The sequence below is a fragment of the Adiantum capillus-veneris genome, chromosome 26 (assembly GCF_014529385.1).
Source record: "Adiantum capillus-veneris isolate H3 chromosome 26, ASM1452938v2, whole genome shotgun sequence".
Taxonomy (NCBI): Eukaryota; Viridiplantae; Streptophyta; class Polypodiopsida; order Polypodiales; family Pteridaceae; genus Adiantum; species Adiantum capillus-veneris.
In genome coordinates this window covers 46,281,729-46,307,759 of record NC_140956.1, presented here as the reverse complement: position 1 = coordinate 46,307,759, position 26,031 = coordinate 46,281,729, and the positions used below count along the sequence as shown (strand labels likewise).

General features: G+C 47.0%; 1 protein-coding gene across 1 annotated transcript in view; it reads right to left on the bottom strand.

The window, feature by feature from the left end:
* Positions 1 to 18,196, bottom strand: part of LOC147423367 (TLC ATP/ADP transporter) — a 44,391-nt gene extending 26,195 nt beyond the window's left edge. The window contains exons 1-2 of the mRNA XM_086501830.1: positions 18,035 to 18,196; positions 17,534 to 17,698 (exon numbers count right to left, since the gene is read on the bottom strand). Coding sequence (XP_086357956.1) covers positions 17,534 to 17,698; positions 18,035 to 18,142 — 273 coding nt within the window. The 5' untranslated portion in view covers positions 18,143 to 18,196. The remainder of the gene's footprint in view (positions 1 to 17,533; positions 17,699 to 18,034) is intronic.
* Between the last annotated feature and the right edge of the window lie 7,835 nt (positions 18,197 to 26,031).

Below are 26,031 nucleotides of genomic sequence, written 5' to 3'. Positions count from 1 at the left end.
AACAGACATTGGCACATAAAGATAGAAAGATTAAGATAAAGTGATTAGGCGGTTCTTGGTTAAATTCAAGAACTATCCTGCATTTGATGCGAAGTGGATGGAGGAGGAGGACCTAGCAGATACTCCTCAGATTTTGGAACTTTACCTTGAAGCATTCGGTTTAGCATAGTCTACTCCGATAGAACCCTAATTTCAGCATGGGTGAATCTAGTCCAACGGGCTTGCACAAGAGGAAAGTTTTGATGTCCCTTTGGGTTTCAGGGATACTGCTGGGTTGACTCTTCTGCCGTTTGACTTTATGAACTGGAATTCCCGAAAATGAAAATGATACTGATTGATTTATACTTGATGTTTGAGTGCAGGAACTGAAAGACGAAATGACTGCAGCATTTCGGTCTCATAAATCTCTATAGACATGATTACAATAAGGATTAGTTAATCGGGCATCTGTGAGGTCCAACTGGATCTAGATGAGATTACTAAATACGTTGCCGATTAATCATGGTCTAAGATTTGGAATGAATTTGAATGTGATTTGTCCAGTGATGTCCTGTGGTGTCCGGTAATGTGATTGTCGATTGGTACATGTGCTAGATGTGTTGTGTCTAGTGAGTCGGTACTAAAAGTCAGTGTCTACTAAGACAGTTTATGGCCCCTGTCTGTTTTGCAAGCGTAATCCAGGGCGATGACAATTCTTATGTCACAAACTGGTGACGTGGCTGGCCCCCAGACATACACTCACACCCCCTACATCATTAACTCCATGTTCGGAGCGAGTGGCTCTACTAAAGGTTTCCTTCAAGTGGCTAAGCACGCTCGGTCCGGACCGTGGGTCCATGGCATGTATGTCTTGGCTTGAGCTATCGGGATTAGGCATTGGGAAACCCTCCATGACGTCGTAGTCAGAGGAAGAGTCACTAGCCGCTGCTATGTTCGGGTCTTGGTTTGTACTACCTTGGGTCCCCGCCGAGGGTCCGGAACCTAAGGTAAGTGGATATTGAGAACTCACGTAAGTCAAAATTCTCTCTAGTTGCTCCGTCTCTAGCACACGACCAGAGTGCAGATGCATGTGCCTTTGGCACCCTACAAGCGTCGGCGAATAACCTCGAAAGTTAACCGCTTACTTTTTTAGGCCTCCGTTTTCACTCGTTTCTTTTTTAAATATCTTTTAATGTTTTTTAATGATCGGTTTTTTTATATTAAAGTATGTGATAGCTTGAAAGAAGCATATCACTCAAAGGGTCGCGGTGTGCTTTACAGCACAACGTTTGGACACCTGAAGCTCTGTTGGTCCTCAAAAAAGTCGATTTTTAGCTACTTGTGAAGCTAAAATACGTAATTTCAAAAGGTGACCGAGGCCTGAGCCTGAGCGTGAGCTTGGGCTTGGGTCTGGGAGATATTCTCGATCCCGATCCTACCTTTAATTTTATATATATATTTATTTATATTTATATTTATATTTATATTTAAAGGATAAGATCGTCGCGGCCTGCGCAAGAGCACACACACACTCTACCTACCTACTTACAACTAATACACCTATTGTTACACACTAACACACTTCATTAGCTCTCACAGATCTACTTCCTACTTACTGTACATTACATTATACAAAACTAACAACTTTAATACTAACATCTTACACAGAGAAAACACAGTAATCTTTCAAAACTTCATTAACAAAAAAATACACAGTAGTAACACAAAATCCTTCTTCTCAACACACACACCCTCCTTCCCTACCCTTCCTACAATTGAAATTGCACCACAAAAGAAGTGCCAAAAGGCTGCCAAGAACTTGACTGTGAGGCCCTCCTCCTGCCAATGACGTGCCGCAATGGGGCGGGCCTCTCTGTGCTGCAAGTATATGACGTCCAAGCCGAACAGTGTACTGAAAGAAGGGGACTCCTGGGCGGTCTGCAGAAGAGAAGGGGTCCCTCCATAGCCACTCACCAGGATCCCACTGTACTCGTGCCAATGGACAACACTCCCAAGCCCATAGCCTCCAGTGTCCAGTCTCAAGAGCTGTTGGGTCAGGGTCTATGACGCAAGTCCTCCCACAGATGCCCACAACTCGGATCCTCTGGAAACAGCACTCTGCTACCTGCGGGGCCTCTACTGCAACTCGCTGTAATCGTCCCCCACCCTGAAGCTCGAAGAACAGGGCTGGGACAGTCTCTGAGCAGGCCCTGACTGAAATGAGAACCTCCAGTCGTGTGAAGGCTCCCATCCACCGGGGTGCTATTGGCTCGAGAGGCGTGAGCCACTCAGCTGGAACTGACTCTAAGATGTCCTGACACATGCTCTGCACCCCTCTCATGCCCTGTAGCTGGAAACCCTCCACCTCCTCTGACAAACCTGTGAACTCTAGCCAGTCACCTAGAGAGCGTGTTGGACCTGCTGCCATGGGACCCTAAGAAACATGAGGCCGACTCCCAACCAAGTGGCCTCTCTGAGTGCTAACCATGGGGTTCCAGACGAGGGGCTGCCGTAGGCGCTCCTCCGTGCACGTCAGCTATCTCTACTCTAGGCCACGCCGTAAGAGCTCCCAAGATCGAAGCAAACTCACAGCGAAGCGGTCCTCCAGTCTCCTGCTCAAACCAACTTGGCGCAACTCTGTAAAGATCCATCTGGTCGAAGGTTGCCAAGGGCCTCCTGACTGAGGCACCCTGGCACGAAGCCTCTGCAGCAAGAACTCCTTCCAGGGCTCCTCTCCTGGAAGAAGTCCTCTGACTACGAACTTCCCAAGAAGGGCTCTGCTCTGCTGTGCTGGATCAATGATCCCAAGCCCTCCCTGAGAACAAGGAAGTGTGATGCCGACCAAGCCACCTTGGTCGGGCAATCTGATTGTCACGACCTGACCAAAGGAAGTTCCTGATCAGCCTCTCTACCTGGCTGATACAAGAACTCGAGAAGATTCAACAAGAAGTGATGTACCACATAGTCGCCAACAACACTTGGTTGGCAACTACTACTCTACCAGCCAGCGAAAGTCGTGCTGAGTTCCAATGTAACAGCTTTCTCCTGATGGACAGGAGAAGAGGAGCAATCTGTTGCTCGGGTGACAAGTCCAAACCAACCTGACAACCCAAGTATCGAACTGCAGTCCCTGGGGGAATCCACCTGAAACCCTCTCTTGGCATCCAATCTGGCACAGGAGCACTGCCAACCAAGAAAGCCATTGTCTTTCTCCAGTTGATCAATGTGCTCGATGCACAACAGAGGGTCTCCAAAGCCTGCTCACATCAGTGTAGATTGGCCTCCTGGCCCTCTAAGTACAAGGCTGAGTCGTCGGCAAACTCAGCGTACAGAAGCTCATCTCCCCGAATAGGGAGTGCTAAGCCCCTCAGACCAACCTGCTGTGACACCAAAAATCTGCTCATCGCCTCCGCATAGAACAGAAAGAGAAAGGGGGCAAGAGGACAACCCTGTCTGACCGAGCGTGTGAGCATGAAGCGCTCACCTCTACCTCCTGGCACAAGCACCTGACTGTGAGTCTGTCTGTACAAAGCTGACACCCCTCTGATCCAAGCATCTGAGAAGCCCATCCTGCGTAGAGTGCCCTCTAGAAAGTCCTAGTCAACTCTGTCGTATGCCTTCTCAAAATCGAGAAGAAGAATCACAAGGTCCTCCCCACGGAGCCGTGCCGGGGCAGAAGCCTCCCAGAAAGTGAAGATGTTGTCAAGGATACTGCGTTCCTTGACAACACCTGTTTGAGTCCCATGTATAAGGCTCTCCAAAAGTGGTTGAATCCTCAAACTCAGAGCCTTGGCAAGAATTTTGTAGGCTGAGTTGAGGATGGTGATGGGGCGCCACTGTCGAATCTCATCCAACGAGCCACCCTCCTTTGGAATGAGGTAAATCGGGCCCTCACTCATGCTATCCGGCATCACTCCTGTGTGCAGAATGTACTGAAAGGCACTACAAAGATTTGGGCCAAGCAGGTCCCAGTACTCCAAGAAGAAGCTGGGAGTCAGCCCATCCTCACCTGGACAGCTACCACGAGGGAGGGCCCTAAGAGCTCTGTGCAGCTCCTCAAGCTGAAGTGGCATCTCTAGCCTCTGGCGCATCTCCTCAATAACAAGACAAGGCATCTGTGCCCAAACCTGCTCCCTGCATGCATCCTACCGCTCTGACTGGGCTCAACCGACAGTAACTCACGGTAAAAGTCAGTAGCCACTGCACGCATATCCTCGGGATCACAAACAACTGACCCATCGGGTCTCCTCAACTGATTGACCTTGGCATGCGAGTGCCGAGGTCCCACTGTCTCAAAAAAAAGCACCTGTCACTCTGTCACCCACCTGAGTCCATTGAGATGCCTGTCGGTGAAAAGCAAACTCATGACGCCTCTCCTTTGTGCAAGCAAGCTCCTGTCGAGCCTGCTGTAACTGCTCCTCCAACCATGGACTGTCTGGATGCTGCTCCTGCATCCTCTGTAGTGAAGCAATGCCTCATCAGAGACGTTGCTCCTCCTCTCTCGCTGCAGCCCAAAGAGCAAGAGACTCCTGGAGAAAAAAGTGGCTAAGCTGAGCTAGGCCTAAGGCCACTCTGTCTGCAGGTAGAGCTTGGTTGTCCATGCCCTCTGTCCAGAGAGCCTCTACCCTCTCTCTGAGTGCTGAGTCCAACAAGACCCGCTCTGGGATGCGAAGCATAATGCTCCCGCTCCTCTGCCTGTCTGCCACTGTGAGGATCACTGGTGCATGGTCCGAGAAGGATGTCCCTGCCAGGATGCCCACTGATCCCCCCAAGTCACTGAAGCGGTCACTAGTGTAGAAGCGATCTATCCGCGATAGATTCACTCCTCCCACTCTGCGGTCCGATCTAGAGAAGGCAAGACTGGCTGGAGGCCTCACAAAGCCAGAGTGCTGCCATGTATATGAGACCCTCAAAGTCATACACAACCTCTCCCAAGCTGCTAACTCGACTCCATGCACAGTAGCATGGCGGCCTCCAATCCTGTCAGACGGGTCCTCCAACATGTTGAAGTCCCCTCCTACACACCAATGGTCAGCCTGTGGCAAAGACTCAACAATCTGTGACCAAAACTCTGCACGAGCACTCGCCACATTGGGCGCATAGATGTTCAGGAAGCCCACAAGGCCACCCTGAACCTGCATAGTAATCCACTGAGCCCTGCCTGGCACAATAATCCCTCTGCCCACAATGGCCTGCTGCAATGAGTCCGCAATAGTCATACATACCCGACCCTGGATGCCTCTAGGTCCAAAAGCAGCTGACCAAAAGGTATCATATTGTCCACACAAAATCTGACCACATCGCCGAATGCGGCTCTCAGACAGATGGTGCTCCTGAAGCATAAGGAGATCAATCTCTCCTCCCACAAGGCAACGCTGAAGCTCCTGACGCAATCGGCCCCGCTGTCGCTGAAACTAGGGCCCACCTAGTCCCTGCACGTTCCACGAGACGATCCTCATGGGGAGCGAGAGAGAACAGATGCTGCCGCAGCAGCAAGACGGGCTATCTTCGAGGCTGGCTTGGATGGGGAGTAATCTGGATGGGGAGTAATCTGAGCGTCCTCTAGATAGGCGAGACTGCAGTGAGTGCCTAGCCCAAGCCCAAGCAGAGCGAGCCGTGCAACCTCCACTGTCCAGGAGTCCTCATGGATGTATACATAGCAAGGCAAACACTGCGTATCAACAAAAAAGTACACCACAATGTGCCTACATCCTGCTGAGTCTGGGGGTGTCACCGCAAACTTGGCCAGTGGCCACAAAGTCTGCAGTAAATCTGTAACTCCAAGTTCTCCCATGTGGTGAGAGAACTCGAGAACCTGTGTATGCAACCATCCCAACACTGAGTCGAGGGACCACTCTGTCTCGGCCCTACCACAGAGGGGGAAGGAGAAACCAATTGCTGAGTACAAGGCCTCTGTCCCCCTAGCGGCGAGGAACAAAGCATGGACCTTGAAGCAGGCTGCCTCGTGGTCTACTGCGGAATCGCGGAGAAAGTGAGTGAACCCGTATTCGAAGAAATCCCAGTGGCGTCGGAGGTCAATGCTCGTCAGACCACGAGGGATAGCTGCAAGGGAAGATGTCTGAATCTGCAGAGGAGGCCGCAAGAAGGGCTGATCCTCTCTCGCTAGGCGACTCGTGGCAAAGGCGCTGCCAAGAGATCTCCTAGCCGCCGGCGAGGGACCAGTCTCCTGAGTCAACTGTGGAACTGGAGCAGAAGGGGGGGGAGAAGGAGCTGGGGGGGGGGGGGGGGGGCGCGGAGGGGAAGAGGAGCGGGGTGAGGCGACAGAGGTAGAGGGGACGGGAGCAGAGGGCGGGGGGGAGGATGAGGAGGAGGAGGGGAACTCTGAAGGGGGGGCGGCTCGCGAGGGTGAAGCGGAGGTGGAGGCTGGCATAGGGGGCTCCTCCTGCTCAAGAGGACCAAAGCGGTTCCCCGTGGGAACCCACTGCTGCTGAGTAGGCACCTGAGGGCCACTCTGAGTGCCAGGCTGTCGCTGTGGCCCCTGGCGTCGACGGCCACGGGCCTGCTGCCACCCCTCCTCCGCTGGAGCCCCACGCTCGGAGGGTGGCTCTGAATCTCTGCGTTGTGCCGCTGGCTGTGGTTGTGGCTGCGGCTACGGCCCAGCCTTGGCAGGCTGGGGCTGAGGCTGAGGTGCAAGTCGTGGCCTCCTCCGTGGACAGGACTTCGCTAGGTGGCCCATCTGTCTGCAAATGAAACACTGGTTCGGGAGGCCCGAGTACTCCACACTCTGTCTAAACCAACCCCCACTCACCCGAGGCAGAAGGATGACCTTCGGGAGCGTGTGGGTATCTCTGACCAAAACTCGAACTGAGGGGATGCCAGCCGCCTTGGCAGCTACTGATGCTGGCGTACAAGGTGTCTCCAAGACAGTCTCGATGGCGGAGCTAATCCTGGAAAGAAGTGGTAGGCACTCCCTCCGTAAACCCGGAAAGCAGACTGAGATGGGGATGTCTGCCTCCTCTACTAGCACATCCGAAGTCGGGTCAAAACCATGTCGCCACTGTCGAAAGTGGGCGCGTGATGCTCAGATGGCCAGTGGACTCATAGCTACGACCTTGGAAGCCATCTCGGAGGTTTCGAACTCGATCTGGTAGTACCCCCGTCCGAGAATCTGGACATTCAAGATCTTGCCCACCTCTGCGAGAAGGTGGGCCTGGAGAAGGTCTCGCAGCTCTCCTCTGCTAGGACGGGTGCCGAGAATTTTGCAGATGACCGAAGTCGCCTGCAAATGCTCTACCTCAGCGGCTAGGCTCGCTTGCTCTGTCGGCGATAGAGCAAGTCGAATGGTGGGCTCAGCGGGGTCGGGCGAGGGGGCTTCTGGAAGTTGGAGCCTCCATCTGTGTCTACTACTGTGTCGTAAGAAGAGGTCGACGGGCGAACGCTGCAATCAGGCGCAGGAGACACTGCCCCAAAAACGAAGCAATGCCGAGGAGGCCGAATTGCAACGGATGACGGGGAGAAACCGAGGCGGGGGGGGGGGGGTGGATGGGGTAGGGGAAGGCTGGCGGCAACAGAAGGAGGGGGTGACGGGGGGGGCGGTGGAGGGCAGGCAGCGGGCGGCGCAGGATGACAGGCAGCGGGGCAGTGGGGGAGGGGGGAGAGGCAGCGGGCTGAGGGGGGGAGATGAGTGAAGCTGGGCGTGCGCAGGTGGGCAGCAATAGCGAGCTCGCCTGTCTTTGTGGTTTTTTTCATACTATAGATTTTTATTTATTTTATTTTGACTTGTTTTCCCGGGAACCCTTGAAAAGGTGCAAGTGGACATTGCATGGCCAATGTGAAACGGCTGTGGCCGAACGGGTTTCTCACATCGAGAGTCTAGGTCGGTTAGTCTAGGACTGGTCGAGCCAGCTAGCACTGAATTTTGATGTGTATGGAAGCCTGTGCGTACCAAATGAAATCTGGACCACTCGGAAAGTCACAACTTTATAAGTCAGTGGGAACGAGAGAATTAACTCAAAGGGGGCAAACTGGACACATGGCGACTCCAGGCATATTTGCCACTTCCAGCATGGAGGGGGCCCAACTTGAGAGAGGAGGCTGATTTTTGCTTAAAGTAACCTACAATGTGTGTGTGAGTAGTGGGTGCAGGTCTACAGCTTCAATGGAAAGCTTGTCTTCTCCTCTGTCTCATGTAGCGTGATGATTTGCTCTCGTGCATCTCTCTCCCCTCTTTGGCATATATGGTAATGCCCCACTAGTTGGGCTACTCAGATGAATATGTGCAGTTCTGAGGGTTTATGCGCGTTTGCCAAGGCAAGAGCCTTCTGAACGGGAACTGCTAATCCCCCACAGGTACGCAGAGTTCCGTAGTGGAAGGTTGCGAGTTTGGAGAGTTTTCTGGCGTGAAAACTTGTCCAATTCACAAGGGAACTGTCCCATTGCGTGCAGGAGCCCTTGGGACATGCGTAGGCGTGTTCACTCCGCTAAAAACGATCCAAAACAGAGATTTACAGCCTGCTGTGTTTTTCTGCAGGTTTAGGGTTTCGCACCCAAACTGCGAGAGGAACACCATGGGAGCTCCATGAGACCCTTGGGATGCGTGTACAAGGTTTTGCGCACCCGACAACAAAAAACAGAGAACTATAGCACGATGAATTTTTGTGACAGCTCACCAGAAAGCTCCTAAATTGCGATGGAATCCGTCCTAGACAGGTGTTTTTGACCTACAGGTTTTTTGCGCCGTTGTGCTGCCGAAATCAGGTCAGAAACCTGCGTTTTCAGCCCTCGCCAGGTTTGGACAGCTTTGTTAGAGTTTGGCCTAAGTGTACGAATCGTCAATTGTTAATTGAATAAAGAAATACCGAAAGGGACGCCAATTTTGGGGCCTACAGGGTGTCGGTCTCGTGTGCACAGTGACATTCTAGTCGCTAGACGCAACTGTGTTCTCTTTTCTTCACAGTGCTTTGTGTAAAGTTAACAGGTAATTGAAATAGTACTTCCCTCTACGTTGTACAGGCCGATTACATGGTTCCATCGGCAGGATAGTCACTTTTTCTTCAAAAAGTGTAGCGTGGATTGTTGTGTTCCTTCAACTCTTCAAGAAGAGGATAGATTGATTAGAGCTCAATTGCGTTGCTGCATGGACATGTTTTAGCAGTTGGCTAGCAACCCAAGGATGCAGGAGTTCTAACAGGCTCCTACACGGGAATTTCAGGCTGCATGTCACGAGGACGTGGCAACTGCTAACCTTAGTTGTTGGTTTCTTTCCAATGATTTTTGTTTTATTTTTGAGACCCTCTTTTTGAAGTTGCAAATGGTCAGACAATGTATGGCCAATGTGAACGGTAGTTTCACCTGCAGACGGGAAGTTGGTCGGCACTAAATTCGTATAGTAAGAGGATGTATAGGCTCAATTCAAGATCATGTAGGTCCCCCAGTCACACTTAGCAAGTTGGTGGATACTAAGAAGTGAACTCAATAAAGGCACAGTGCCAAGGTGGGGTCATCAAAGGAAAGTACCCGATAGTTGGGCCATATTGCATTTTTGGATGCGGTCCCAGTGGGGATAGTTGGTCAGAAGACCAGTGAGAGCCCAACGGAAGCATCTCCTAAAATTTAGGGAATTGCTATTTAGGGCCACGAAATGATAAATCTATTCGTGTCATTATCTCCGGAATGACAAGGGGAACATTTTAGAGCTCTACTACGCAACCAGTCGGGAGATTTTTAAACGGGAATTCCAAAGCGAGAAACTGCTTGTAAATGTGCCAAGTGGCACCTTCTTGTGTACTTGCCTCATGCAGAAAACTGGACGCTCGATTTCTGGCTGAGAGAGAGCTCATTTGCGAGCTGTCACAGGTAAAGAGCTATTGACTACAAGCTTTCCTTCTCATGTACAATGTGGTGCAAGAAGTCATGTCCTGCACATCTCACACTGCTCTCTCTCCCCCCTACGTGCATGAATGTGATGCCCCACAAGAGGACTCTTCATTTGACTCATGGACAATTGTGTCGTTACATGCGCTTTTGTTGAGGCAAGAGCCTCTTTGAGCAGGAACAGGAGTAGCTAACTGCTGCTCCAAACGCAGGCACGAGTGAGGGTGATAACCTCACCGTACAGGTGAGTTTTCAGTGCTGGTTATGCGTTTTCAGTGCTGTTTATGGCTGAAAACAGGGCAAAATACAGCGTGCTGAATTTACAGTTTCGGGCAAAAATCAGAGGGTTTATGTCAATGGAAGTGAGTTCAAGCAAGGGAATTGGTTTCGGGCAAGTTTTGGGACTGTTATGCTGCCGAAATTTTGCCAAAACAAGTGGTATCTAACTGGATACAGGTAAAGAATTCCCAGGACTCTACTTTGTATCTATCCTCTTAAAGAATAAAGAAATACCGAAAGGAGCGCCAATTTTTGGGCCTACAGGTTGTCGGCGCCTGCTTGGAGCATTCTAGCTTCCGAGCCGTGTGTGCTTAAGTGTTAATTCCCATCGCAGGTTACCTTTGCAAGTTCTCTGTGTGTGTGTCTAAAGTAAAGAAATTTGGGTGAAAGCCAAAGCCTACCGCCCCACGGGCCGGTTTCACTCCGACACATGGTTTTCGGCCTCCTACACAAGGCATGACTGAGACGTTGCGAGAGAAGGAAATTTCCAATGCGTAGAGGACTCATGACTCTTGAGTGAAAGCCCATTTGGTTGAGCAACCAACGGTGTCCAATGATCCAAAGCAACTTGCTTTAGCTGGACAGGAACCGTTTGTTAAAGGTCAAGGGAGTAATGAACAGGCTATGCGTCAGACCCTTCCATTACCTATTACTTATCCTCGTTATTTTGGAGGTGGTTCAATGTTTCAAGCTATGGCTTGACCTGCCGCAGGTTATATGCCAAGGAATGTGTTCGGGACAATGCAAACAGGCATGGGTAACCCTATGTACGCGAACATGGGTGTCCAACCAGGATTTCAGGGTGCCTATGGTCAATTTAGAGTACCTGGAACACAATTTGGTATGGCTGGTTTTTTGCAGCCATACGTCCAAAATGCAGATATGATAGGGAAAACAGGTGATGCGAGTGCTGGAATGGGCAATCGTGGAGCACCACTTTTGCAGGCACCTGTTTATGATAACGTGGCTCCTTTGAGTCAACCAAAGGATTACAAGGAAGGTGGGCAGGAAGTGAAGTTTGAAACTTTCAGAGGAACTGAAGATCAACTGAAGGCTTTGACCTTCATACAGCAGTTTGATGCAGCTTATGCTAGAGGAAACTTCACGGAATCTTCAAAGATACGCAAGGTTGCCACTTTCTTGAAAGGGAATGCGCTTCAATGGTGGACCGCATTGTTGAACTAGGGTCAAGCCCCAACAACATGGGTCCAATTCAAACAGCTTTTTGTGCCTGCATGGCTGACAAACACTTTTGAAGTGTTTGTGATGACAGAATGGTACGAGTTGAATGCTAAACAATGTGCGAATCTGGAAGGGTATGATAAACAGTTTTGGGTTGCACTGTTGCCAGTCACCACTTCCAGATTTGTGCCATTGTCAAAACAGATTGAGAAGCACTGTTGCGGATTGCCCAAGAAAATCAGGGACTACTTGTTAAAGTTTAGGCATCTCAAGTGAACTGCCCAATGTGATCCCATTATTTAGTTTGGCTTTTAGGTATTTATTTTACTTATTTGTCAAAGTCTTGGGTAGGGCAATTTACTAGGCTTGCTACATAAGCAACCCCTTGCCTCCATTGTATACACGTTCAATTATTCATTGCCAAGATTGATTGGTTCAGGAGACTCTCTCTCTCTCTCTCTCTCTCTCTCTCTCTCTCTCTCTCTCTCTCTCTCTCTCTCTCTCTCTCTCTCTCTCTCTCTCTCTCTCTCCTTGGTCTCTACGCTTCTGCATCCCCGACTTTGACATGGTATCAGAGTTGTGTGCTCCTTGAAGGCCTTGGCGTGGAGGAGCAGCCCAGAGAAGAGAAGTGCTGAGGAGTTTCCCCCCTTTGTTGGCCCGCATTCAACTTCCCCCCCCCTCTGCTCCCAGCGTTTTAAAACGCTGCCCTTCCCTGTCGGTAGTGTCCCTTTGCAGCCCACGATCTCTTCCCCTCCTGCGTTTTAAAACGCTACGAGCCCCTTCAATCCCCCCCTGCCGTTGGGCGTCTCAATACGCTGCACAACAGTGTGGTGCTACTGGGCGCAGCATCTAGCGTCTTGAAACGCCACAGAGGCAGTCCACTGCGTTGCTGCCGACAGCCCCACCCTCCCCTTCCCTGCGTTTTGAAACGCGCGTTTAGGCGGCTTCCCTCCCTGCCAGCGGCGTTCTGAAACGTTGCCCTGTGTGGCACCCTTGTCTGCCAATTCCAAAGGAGATAAGGCCAGCGTTTTAAAACGCAAGGCCAACAGCCCTCCTCCCCGACCCCCTGCGTTTTGAAACGCCAACGGCTGTGAGCAAAGAGGGGTGGCTCTAAAAGGAAAGAGAGGGACTTGAGGAGAAGAGTTCCGGCTTGGCAGCTCAGAGAGGGCGAGGCAAAGTTTTGATCTGTGGAGCCTTGATTGGTTCAAGAGCTCCCACACGGCAACATCGAGGCGGATTGCAGTGAGTGCGGAGTGGCTTGGGGAATTTTTATCGGCTTGGATGGAATTCTTAGCCATTGGTATGCACAGTTTATTGTGGAGCTTTGGATTTGTTCAAGGCCTACCACAAGGCAAACGTGCAAAGCGGCTATCGGTGACAGAGTTTCAGATTTCAGAGAGGGATAGCAGATTGTGCGGAGCCCATTGCGTGTGGAGTTCCCTTTGCGGTGGAGTTGAAGCTGCTTGGATCTTTTTTGGCTTGGTTTGTACGGCCATTTTTTGGAGTGCGAGAAGGTACCCGATTACCAGATCTTGCAACTTCAAAATGGCCTCCCCTTGCTCGAGCACACACGACGACAACGACCAAAAGCAACAAGTGGCTATGGATAACGGATCGACAACCATGTAACAGACTTGGACACTCCAAGTCAAGAATCTACCGCGGCAACACAAATAACCACTTCAAAACAGTTCACAGTTCACAATTGATTCAACACTGGCCCGGCGGAGTTCCGTGCCTAGAGATATTGGCCCCAAAGACTTGCGTCCCTTTCGGTATTTCTTTCTGTATTAATCTGTGTTCAAAGTACAAGAGTGCAGGCAAGTGCTCACACTCAGACTCTGCCTCCAGATGCTTTGAGTTATGAGAGGCCCTGCCTGCTTATTTAAAGAGTACAAGGGATGCCAAAAGCAGAGCCCAAAAGCTTCCTTAAAAATTGCCCATAAGAACTACCTCTAAAACTAGGCTTAAAAATAAAGCAACTTTGGTTTTTCTCTCTCTCAACTACTTGCGTAAATTAAAGCAAAGGCCAAAAACTGACGTAGAATTTCAGCCAGTGTAGCAAAAAGCTGCCAGTAAAATTGCGTAGCTTTTTTTCTTTCCCAACGCTGAAAAGCATTTTGCCGTACTGATTTCCGTACGCTGCCTTCAGACAGTCCAATAAGCCACGTCAGCAATCTCAGGTCAGCCACGTGTCAGTCCAGCCAGCCTACATCCGCAGTTTCCGAGAGTTGCCCCCCTACACGAGAGTGTGTGTGTGTGTTAGGATGCCACGTCACAGAGTTGTGACATACCCCCCTCTTGAAAGCATTGTAATCGCCCTCGATTACGCCTGCAAAACAGATAGAGGCCATAAACTGCCTTAGCAGACACTGACTGTTAGTACCTACGACAGAGTTACCCGGAACGCGGAACGGGAACGGCGACGGGGACCCTCGCGGAACGGGGGAACGGCCAGGGGTCCGGAACGGGAACGGCACGGAACGGGAGGCATAAAAAACACCCAAATAATGCTTGAGAAGGGAATGGGTGTGAGGGGGTGCATTTTAATTTTTGAGTCCTTGCACACTAAAAAAACACCTAATGTTCATTGCAAATTTGCAAAAAACTGCCTATTTCTTCCCATTTTTGAGAGTTGGCCGTTCCGGGCCGTTCCGAGGCCGTTCTAGACCGTTCCGAAGCCGTTCCGGTATCAGGTGGTCACCCGGAACGGCAAAACGTTCCGGGGCGTTCCAACTTGGGAGAGGGGGAGGGAACGGCGTTCCGGCCTTCTAGGACCTGCGGAACGCGTTCTCCGATAACTATGACCTACGCACTAGGAACACACATCTAGCATGTATCAATCGACAATCACATCATACAACATCACAGGACATCATATGACATTCAACATTCATTCAGATCTTAGACCATGATTTATCGGCAATGCAGTTAGCAATCGCATCTAGATCCACTTAGGACCTCATAGATGCCCGATTGACTAACCCCTATAACAACCATGTCTATTCGAGATCATTCAGACCCCAAAATATTGTTGTCATTTCGTCTATCAGTTCCTGCACTTAAAAACAAGTCAAAAGAACAAATCAGTTTCATATTCAAAAATTCCATTTCATAAAGTCATAAAGCAGAATACTGTCAACTCTCAGTATCCCTGAAGCTCAAAGAGACATCAGTGACTCTAGTTATTCAAAAATTCTAGGTATCTGTTGACAAAGGAGCGGAGTAACTCCCCTCTTGTGCATCCCACTACACAGATCTGTGGCCAAGCTGAATTCTGGGTTCCATTTGGAATAGACTATGCTAAACCAAAAGCTTCAAGGTAAAGGTTCACAATTTGAGGAGTATCTGCTAGGTCCTCCTCCATCCACTTCACATCCAATGGAGGATAGTTCTTGAATTTAACCAAGAACCGCCTTCTTACTTTACCCTTATTCTTTGTGTCCTTATGTGCCAAAATCTATTTAGGAACAAGGATCTCCTCGTTTTCCTCCACTTCGGGTTGCTCATCGGGCTCCCCATCATCAGGCGCATCACCTTTGAAAGGTTTCAAGAGACGTCTGACGTACATGAAATGCATGGTGAATCCTCCAAGTGTCAGGCAGTTTCAGTCGGAAGGAGACATCATTGATCTTTTCGAAGATTTGGAAAGGTCCGTAGTATCGTATACTAAGCTTTGGAAAAAGCCTCTCCTTTTCCTTTTTCTTTCACAGGCGTGCCTTCTCAAAACGTAAGAGCACCCAATCATCCTCCTTCAATTTCAAATCGTGACGATGGCAATCCGCTGCCTTTTTCTGTCTTCCCTGAGATTTTTGCAAAGCCTCGCGGACCTTGGCAAAAGCCGTGTCTAAGTCGCGCGTATACTCATCAGCTTCAAAAATCTTATCTTTCGTGCTTAGGAAGGGTGGAACCTTCGCAGCACGTTCAATAATCTCAAATGGCGCCTTCCCCATCGAAGAGTGTATCGTGTTGTTGTAGGCAAACTCCACCAAAGGTAGATACTTTTCCCATTGAGTCTTCTGATATGAGATATAAGACTTCAATAAATCTAAAACCACTGAATTGGCAATGTCAGATTGCCCGTCAGTCTTCGGGTGGAAAGACGATGAGAATTGCAACCGCGTACCAATGTTCTCCCAAATTGCCTTCCAAAACAACTCGTAAATATGGGGTCCCTTCGGAGACAATCGTCTCAGGCATGCCATGTAATCTAAAGATCTGGGCCACAAACAGACTCGCTAAGTGGTCCGGCTTGACTGTTTTCTTCACTGGGATGAAATGAGCCTGCTTGCTAAATCTGCCAATAACAGTCCAGATATCATCGTGATCACTCTGTGTTCTCGGGAGATAAAAAATGAAATCCATTGCAATACTTTCTAAGGGGCGAGTGAAAGACTGTAACAATCCCTATGCTTTATGCCTGTCAAACTTGACCTTCTAGCATACCAAGCAACTGCGCACAAACTCGTCCACATCCTTCTTGAGTCTCAACCAAAAGAAGTATCTCTCTACCCCTTTCATGGTGGTAGCAATGCCGCGGTGACCAGTAAAAGGCGGACAGTGACATTCAGTCATAACCTTTTCCCTCAACGGCTGTGTAACGAACAACATGGTTTTCCTTATCAAGTAGCCATTCCGAATGGAACATCCCGCTATTGTCTCCCCATCCTATATCCGTGTGAAAACGTCTGCAAAATCTGTATCCGTGGCATACTGATCACAACATACTTCAAATGACTTCTGCAAATCCGGCAAAGTCAAAACTGGTCCTATAGTCAATTTCTCTTTCAATGTCTGAAAGGCAGTCGCCTCTGTGGGTCCCCACGAGAAAGGGACTCCTTCCTGTGTCAAGATATGCAAAGGGGAAGCAACCTCTGCAAACTTTTGAATGAGCCACCGGTAGTAAGAACATAAGCCCAAGAAGCTTCTAACTTCATGAACATTCTTCAAATCGGGCCAATCACGGATAGTCTCTATCTTGGCCGGGTCCATCTGCGCTCCTGCTACTGAGATGATGTGTCCCAAAAAGTGTATCTCGGGTAGGAAAAAATCACTTTTCTTTGCATTAATCACCAACTTGTGATCTCGTATTGCCTGAAAGACCTGTAGCAGATGTTCTCTATGTTTTGCCTTATCCTTGGAGAAGACAATAATGTCATCAAAGAAAGTGCCTACAAAATATCTGTACTCTCTAAAAATCCTGTCCCACATTTGGTTAAAGGTCGTTGGAGTATTGGTATGTCACCCTGATCCAAACGGAAAAGAACTGACGACGACGCCCATGTGTGAAGAAAAACGCATCGACGTTGTTCCGATACCTTGGAGGAGCCTTTGAAGAATCCCACTGACTACGAAGAGTGTACAGCATAGTTTCTCAGAACGGGGAAAGAGGAACAACAACAGGTATGAAATGCCATTCTCTGTCTCAGATACTCACGAACATAGAACCAAGATCTAGAACCAGAAGTTGGAATGGAAATGGGGAACGGAGACTTGAAAATGGTCATTACCTGTAGTTATGGTATGCAGCAGCTCTATCTAGATGCCGGTCAAAATGGTAGACGTAGGGGAAAATTGTGAGCCCAAACTGTGGGCACATCAAGCCTTCCACAAACGTGATGCTGCATATCATGGTGAAAAATTCTCGTTGGTAGAAATCCAACGGGTGACCAGGATCATCTGTTGAGTGCCCAATCTATGACCCAAGGGAGTAAGCAAGAAGACCGGATCTGTTAGCGAGCCCTGAAAAAGGTATGTGACCCTAGAAATTGCAAAAGCCATGCAGCTGCCCCCACATCAAGAACCCATCATGGATGCCCACTCTAATCAACAAACAAAAAACTGCCATCCACACTGGCTGCGCACAAGGACCAATCCAGAAAGTGCCTCAAAGACTCAGCTTTGAAGTACATCTCTGACAAGCCAGATCATGACAAGTAACTGCCGACCCAATACCAACAGGCAACCCTGCATGTGCTATCATCCACATGAAAAAACATATCCGGCGGTTGATCAGGAGGGTCCAGATGCATGAACAAAGCTATCTCTGGAAAGTAGGGAGGATGGACTGATCCTCTCTCTCTCTCTCTCTCTCTCTCTCTCTCTCTCTCTCTCTCTCTCTCTCTCTCTCTCTCTCTCTCTCTTCACAAAATTACTCACACCCCATTATACTCCTATGTTCTTGCATATGGCCAGAACAAGAAATTAATTTTACCAAGTGAAGAAACAAAGAAAGTGGCATAAGAAGCAATTTTCATACCTTTGATTTGGATAAAGTAGGTAGAGAGAGAAGGTGGGAACAAATTGGAGCTGCAACAAGCGTCAGTAACAGAGATGCAACAAAGAGCAATGGCAAAATGTCTGTCCCTAACGAAATGGCTGCCTCGTCCCTAAAGGGAATGACCATGAAATAAGCGCTCAATAGCTGTCAAAAATTGACCAGAAAAATCTATTAGAACAGCTAATGCAAGATCACTTCTTTGTGCGTTGATAAGCAGGTAAGGCTCCAATACTAAATACATGAGGTAGAAAACAAACTTCACATATAAATGTGCATCCGGAAGCATAGTAATGAGGACAAGCATGACCATCAGATCAATATCATGCTTCTTGGTTTTGTGTATCTAAATAACTGCGATTTGCCAACTCATACTGGCATAGCCACTGATGGATACCTACACCACCAATCCAACACACCCACTGCGTGCTCTTGTGTGTGTGTGTGTGTGTGTGTGTGAGAGAGAGAGAGAGAGAGACTTACGAAAAAGAAAGACGCAGAGGCATACAGCAATGTCGGAGTCTCGTCAGATTGCACTGTCACTACATGTGCCACAAGGGTCTCAACTCGTTTCCTCAACTCATAGCCCATTGAATTTCACAGATCGATCAGTCCCCTCTCACACAATTTGCGTTTTGTCTTCTCTTTAATGCGTCACGTCTTGGGTTCGACTTGTCAGATAGGTCGTTAAAATTTTTGGATTTGTCAAGAAAGACATGAGCGTGCCCCCACCAGTGGAGAGCTTTTATTTATTTATTTATTGCATAAGGTGATACCCATTTTCGTAAAAAAGATCGAAGGTGAATCTTGAACAGATGTTGTGCTGAAGTAAACAAAAGGGTGACAAATGAGTGCCTCCATGACAATGAGGTCGTCGGCAAATGCATCTGCTATGGATTGGGACGACAGAGCATAGCCATGCGGCAAGGTCTCCAATAGACACAGCTACTGCAGGAGAGCTAGTTGACAGAACGCAGGGTTGGGCTTAGGAGCACAGGCCAAGAAAAACACTCTTTTTAAAATAAATGAGGTGACTTACGTCGCCACTAAACGAACTGGTTGGGTTGGTTAGCGCATTAATTGGGAGCTTGACACCATTACGTATAGAGCTCGATTCTTGCTATCTGACGGGGATTTTGCTTGCCATTCCACAAAGCATAAGGATTTGGAGGAATCTTTGTAGATACAAATGAATAAAGGTTGGGCTCCCCAATCTCACAAAAAAAATAAAAATCCTTTCAAAACATATTAGGTGTATAAGTGAAGGGTGACTTTAGGAAATAAAAAGACCCAAGAAAGTGGAAAGTCAAAAGACTTTTCTTGTCTTTATAAAGAGGGGGGTCGGATGCACATCGCTACATTTGTTTTTTTATAATGCTTTATTTTTCCTTAAGTGTTTTCTTCTCTTTATAGTGTCTTGAGAATATATATGTTTTGAAGCCATTAGGAATACCTTACATTAACAACAACTATCAAAAGGTGTGTAGAAGGCTAAGACAGTCCTGCCGGGCGGGAACTATCCCTTAGAAGATCGGCTAGTGAGAGGCAATCGGACTAGCAGTAATTACCACAGGTAGTTACTGTAGTACCTCAGGAGAGCTATAAATAGGACCCGCTACATTGTAATCGGGTTCCAAACTGTTTGTATTTTGGCTTTAGCTTTCTTAGCACTTTCGATCTCTTCGTCTCTAGCTTCACTTTGTAATCATCTATTCTTAATCATCAAAGCTTGAACTGTTGCACACTGTACTTGTTGACCTTGAGCTATTAATCTGAATCGACAACACTCTTCCTAGTTTTCCAGTTATGTCTCTTGTTCCAGTATCATATTCCAGTTAAGTTATCTGTTTCAGTTCAGTCAATATTCTGTTCCAGTATCACTATCTGAACTGACGGCATACCCAGTAGCTTTAAATTCTAACACCGGAATTAGCTGTCTGAAGAGATCAGCTCCAATTCCATTTTGGCGATCACGGTGGTTAAAGATGTTCGCTCTTTGACCGGTAAACTCTTATCTCCCTGTTTGAATTTTCAGCTGATCACATGGCGCCCAAGTCAATCGTGGTCGTAAACCATCAACCCGGTTAGGCAATGATTTCGACCACGCTGACCTGATTCCTGAGGTCTCAGAAAGAGAGTCTGAGCATAAGAGAGACTCGGAGAGCGAGACTGAGGCTCAGGAGGAGCAAAGTCATGCTGATGAGGCCAAGGACTCTCAGTACTCCAGTCATTCCAGAAGGAGAAGGGCTGAGCGAGAAGAACACCCAAAACTAGGGGTTCTCGGTCCACGCATAAGTCAGATGGGGCCAAAGGCTGTAAGGACAGTTGTCACAGTTCCAGTAGAAAGGCCAGAGAAGAGACAGTGACTGAGACTGAAGAAGAAGTTGATTGGGAAGCTGATACAGATCGTTATAAAAAGTCTTCTCGCCGAAGTCAGACTTCCAAGGACAGAAGAGGCAGGGATGATGATGTCCGGCATGATTATACTACTTCTTTAAAAATCTCTTTCCCAGTGTTCAAAGGAGGGAAGAAAGATGACCCAGATGTTCATATTCAAGCTTTTGAACAGTATGCTGAGTTGACGAATATTGATAAAGATGATTGGGGGGAATATTTTCCTCAAACACTTAAAGATGCAGCAAGGATATGGTACTACCATTACCCAGCCTGCCAACTCAGATCATACAACAAATTGCTCAAAGCTTTCAGATTGGAGTATTCATTAATAGGGGTGATGAGGACATCCTCTACAAGCTAGATAAGATTGGACAAGGGAAGTTGTCAGTGAGAAGTTATGTTAAAAAGATCAAGGAGTTAATCAAACAGTTGCAAGAGCCACCATTAGAAAAGAGGCTACGCGCATGGTTTCTAAATGGGTTTCGTAGTAAGAAGCTCAAAGAACAAGAGGTGCCTACACCAACAAAGAAATTTAATGATTTGGTGCAGCGAGCTCTGAAGCTTGAACAATAGGCTAAGAAGGAAAGGAGTCACAAGAAGAGGAGGTCAAGTAGTAGTAGTTCTTTCACTGAGAATTTTGATTCCAGTGAGACCTCCAGTAGCTTTGAAAGTAGCTCAGAAGAAAAGAGAAAAGACAAGGCCAAGAAGGAGTGTTGGACTAGAAAGATTGATGAAATGGCTCGGCAAATTGTTGAGATTAGCCAAACCAGACAACCAATTAGAAGAATGGAAACCTGGTGTTCAAGGTGCAAATCTAAAGATCATGTTTCCAATGAATGTCCACAATGTACCTATTGCAAAGCGTATGGTCATTCATGGAACAATTGTGGCATTCGCATTCATCACTTCAAGAAGGAAAAGGATCTATCAGTAGTAGCATTTACCAATGTTGAACCAGCCAGAGTAGAGATAACCAGTGTACCCCAAGAAGGGAAATCAGGTACCAATGGTACTGGTACTGGGCGCGGCAGATACCAGGGAGGTATTGGCCGAGGTCGGGGTCGTGGTAATCTTCAAAACCGAAGCCTAAATTGTTATACTTGTGGCAAGTATGGGCACTTTGCGGCTCAATGTCCAGAGACACCCACTACTGCGGCTACTGAGGCAAAAGTCCCAGAGCCAATTCTAGTGAGTGCAGTTACACACAGTAAAGGGGTAGTCTTTGAGGAAATCCCAGAGGAGCAGGCAAAACCAGTCAATGTTGAAACTAGCAAATGGACTCAGCATAGAGAGGTATGGAAGGCAAAGGGCAAAGAGAAGGTAGTCGACGAATGGTAGGATCAGAGAGAACTGGCGGCTAAGATCACTAAAGATCTAGCCAAGAAGCTACCAGAGCAACCAGAAAGTTATGAGGCTCGAGTCATTCAGAAGATACCAGCCTAGTTTTCTAAGAAAGGACAGCCAGATCAGTTAGGATCTAGACTTTTTGAGACCATACTAGTTGCAGTCCAAGGACTGTCGGAGGATCTAGAAAATGTCAAGATCTAACTGGAATAGGAAACAATGCAGAAGGGAAAGATGACATCAGAGCGGAGAATTGGCACTGTGTAGATGGTTCAGTATCCTCAAGTTTTGAGGATAACTCCAATCGAGAGAGAGGAAATACATGTAAATATTTGTGAGAGAATTCGGAAACTAACAGTAGAATTAGAAGACATCAAAAAAACTTTGCTTGAAGCAGCAGAATTCATCAAACAGCGAAGGAAAACTGAAGCCGACGCTAGAGCAGTTGACCTTGCAGCTGTCAGGGATGATGAAGTGTCGGTGATCCAGGTAGACTACAAATTCAGGAAACAATGGGAACCACTATTCGATGTCATACTGGATAGAGGGGCAGGTGTCAACATCCTGGGGGCACACCTTCAGCAAAGAATGGGAATCACAAACTTGAAACCAGCACCATTCAATATTCAAATGCGCGATCACAGAGTTGTGCAAGCAACTGGGATGATCGAAAATATGCAAATAAGGGTAGGAAAAGAAAAGTTCAAGACCAGTTTCTTAGTTCTAGATGTGCAAGGCGCATATGGGATGTTATTGGGAAGCCCGTGGCTGCAAACGACACAGGTTGTTCACAATTATGCCAATCAGACAATACAGGGTTCCAGTTGAAGAATTCAGGTCCAGACAAACAACACCAGAAATTGGAGGAAGGCATTGTGACCAGAGGAGCTTTGTCAGAAGTATGGGGTAAAGAAAATTGAGAGAATGTTGGCAGCAATGAATAGTTTTCCATTGGCTGAGATAGATCTGAATGCAGTATTATCTGACAAGGACCAAGCTGAAAAGCGAAGGAAACAATTTCCAGATCAGTTCACTGAACTGAATCCTGGAGAAAGACCAGTTTAGCTAACTGGACAGCCAAAGAGCCCAGTTGACTCCAAAGAAGGGTTGTTAGATTCCAGTAGTGGCCACTGAAGAAATGCACTCTGAAAATGTTTCTGAAGTTCAGAATGACGGTTTAGAACAAGGATCGTCCTGGAATTATGCTGAGGAGTCAACCAAAAGGAAGGGAGGTGGGCCTAGCTGGTTGCTTCCAGATGACCAGGAAATCGAAGAGTGGAATCTGGGTTCTGAGAAAAATCCTCGATCGATCAAGGTAAACAAGCATTTAAACCCAGAAATGAAAGAAAAGCTCGACACATGTTCCAAAAGTACAAAGATGTGTTCGCATGGGAACATACTGATCTAAAAGATGTAGATCTAGAGGTCTGTCAACATAGAATACCTTTGAAGCCAGATGCTAGACCAATGTGTCTGCAACGGTACATAATGAAGGTACAGAATGAATCCAAATTACGCCAAGAAGGTCAAAGAAGAAATCAACAGCCTCCTGAAGGCTGGATTCATCACAGAGGTAGCCAGCAGTGACTAGTTGTTTCCAATTGTGATTGTGCTCAAGAAGAACGGAAAGCTCAAGGTTGGTGTAGATTATCGAAAGTTGAATGCTCAAACAATCAAGGATCCTTTTCCATTACCTTTTACAGACATGCTTCTTGATGAGATTGCAGGCCATGAGATGTATATCTTCATGGATGGCTATAGTGGTTATAATCAGCTAAAGATTGCTCATGAAGATCAGAGTAAAACCAGTTTTATTATTGAATGGGCTGCATTCATGTATCTGGTCATGCCATTTGGTCTTTGCAATGCTCCAACAACGTTCCAACGGTGTATGATGGAAATAATCAGTGAATTTTTGCATTAGTTTCTTGCCATATTTATGGATGATTTCACTATGTTTTCAACAGAGGAGAGGCATTTGTTTTTTCTGGAAATGGTCCAAATATGCAAGGAAAAGAGGATATGTTTGAACCCATTCAAATCTGTTTTTCTGGTGTGGAAGGAACAACTACTCGGATATATAGTGTCCAGGAATGGCATCGAGATGGCCAATGATAAGATCTAGAGTGTTCAGCAGGCCAAGGCACCTCGCACAGCATCAAAGTTAAGCTCATTCCTAGGATATATCAATTTTTATTGAAGAAGTATTCATATGTTTGCTTCCAAGGCATTACCATTGTATGAGCTCACAAAGAAAACCAGCAAGTAAATTTGGACTGTTGAATGTGAGGAGAGTTTTCAGTGTTTAAAGAATGCCATCATTAGTAAGCTAGTACTCCGACAACCGGATTGGGAAGTTATTTTCCATGTGCATGTTGGTGCATCGGGACTGGCAATGGGAGCAATTCTAGCTGAACCATAAGGGAGGACTGACTATCCAGTATATTTTGCTAGCCGGAGATTCAGTCAGGCTAAACAAGGATACACTACTACGGAGAGAGAAGCTTTAGGAATGGTTTTTAGTGCCACTATGTTTCAACATTATTTGTTGGGCAAGCTGTTTCATTTTTATGTGGGTCATCAGGCATTATTATTTTTGATCAACAAAGTTATTATTCAAGGCTGATTGATTAGATGGATGATGTTCCTCATGAAATTTGAATTCCATATGTTTCATAACCCCGGTAAATCCCATTTTGGAGCTGATTTCCTGTGTAGAAGCACTGATGATTATTCATAAGTATCCTTGAGAAATGAACTAGTGGATGCATAATTGTTTCAGATAACAGTTGAGGAAAACACATCCAAAATGGTATGATGTATATTAGTTCCTTTCCAAAGGAGGATTCCCAGAAAATTGGACTTAGAATCAGAAGAAGGCTCTGATTATTAAGAGTCTGAAGTTCACCATCATCAGAGGGTTGCTCTATAGACTGGGAGTAGATGGGGTTCTTCGAAGGTGCGTGCCGATGGAAGGAAGGATGCAAGTTATTTTCGAAGCACACGAAGGGGATTCTGGAGGACATTTCTCCACTAATATTACTTACAAGAAGATTTTGCAAGCTGGATTGTGGTGGCAAACTCTGATATATGATGTTCAAAGTTTTTGTAAAACATGTGATATATGTCAGAGGATGGGCAGACCGACAGCAGCAGATATGACTCCACTTACTCCAGTTCAACCATTGGGAGTATTTATGAAATGGGGTCTGGACTTCATGGGTCCATTCAAGAAGATTACTCCTAGGAAGAACTGGTATATATTGATGGCCACTTGGTATGTCACCAAATGGGTCGAGGCCAAGGCTCTTCCAAATAACACCGCGAAGTCCATTGTTGTCTTCTTATTTGAAAATATATTTTGTCGTTATGGATGCCCTGTGGAGATTGTGACAGATCAAAGAACACACTTTATTAATGATACTATGGATATTTTGATGGAAATGCTTTCAGTAAAACACATGAAGTCAACGCCATATTATACCATGTGTAATGGGCAAGCTGAAAGCAGTAACAAAACCATCAAGAACATTCTCACCAAGATTGTGTAGAAGGAGCCACACCAATGGGATATTAAGCTCCAAACTGCTCTATGGGCCTACAGGAAAGCTTACAAAGTTACCACTGGACTGACACCGTTCAGAATGGTATATGCTATTGAAGCTGTAGTGCCTATGGAATTCGTGATTCCCAGTCTCAGGATGACGGTGGAATATGGATTGGATTTTAATCACAATCTTAAACAGAGACTGGAGGAACTAACACATTTGGATGAGTTAAGACAACGAGCTATGCTAGAACGGGAGATTGTTTAGCAAAGAAGGAAGCACTGGCATGACAGGAGAATCAAAGTTAGGGAATTTCAGAAGGGCGACTTGGTTTTGCTCTATCAATCCAAACTTGGCCCGAAGAAGCCAAACCTAAAGATAGATTGGGCTGGTCCATATGAATTGGACTGTGGCACAGTAAGGTTGAAATATTTATCTAAATTGCTGTTGCCAGGTGTTTATAATGGGTTCAAGATCAAGCTCTATTATTCTAATGAGAAAGAGACTTTCAGAGAAGAAGATACTGGCATCTTGGGTACTGATGGTCTAGAATTTTCAGAACCAGCTATTTTGAACCTATTCCATTTACAACCAGTACCAGAGCCAGTCACGGTGTTTGCAAAGTCTCAGCATAACAAAACAATGCTAGAGTCAGAGTCAATATCAGTTTTTATGGGGAAAAGGGCTAGTGATAATCATTAAAAGGAACATGGGAAGTATAAGCCAATGCATGTATGCCACATCGCCGACGGTGCACAAAACTCTAGGCAAAGTAAGTAGTGGAGCTTTTATGGCGAGAACGCGTATAAAAGTAAGGAGGGTGGGTATTCTTCCTCATAAATCTCTTGTGCGACGTCTGCCTGTTGTTATACATTCGCCATCGCCGAGCTCTGAGGAGTCTTCACTGCAACCACAAACTTCATCGTCCGTAGACTCTGATGAACACTACTTATCTCTACCTGACACACCTGGCTACAGCTTTGACTATCCAAGTAACTCTTCTTCCTCTACAGACTTACCGTCCTCACAGTGTGTGGTAGGAAGAAAACGTCGGAGAAGATGCAGGAAACCATAGATGAAACTTCGGCAATCATCACTTCTCTTAAAGCTTCCTTACCAATTATTCTGCATAGCAAGATACAAAGGTATGTGTTCACTGAGCAGGCCAAAGTGCTGCTAAGGCTTTGGGAC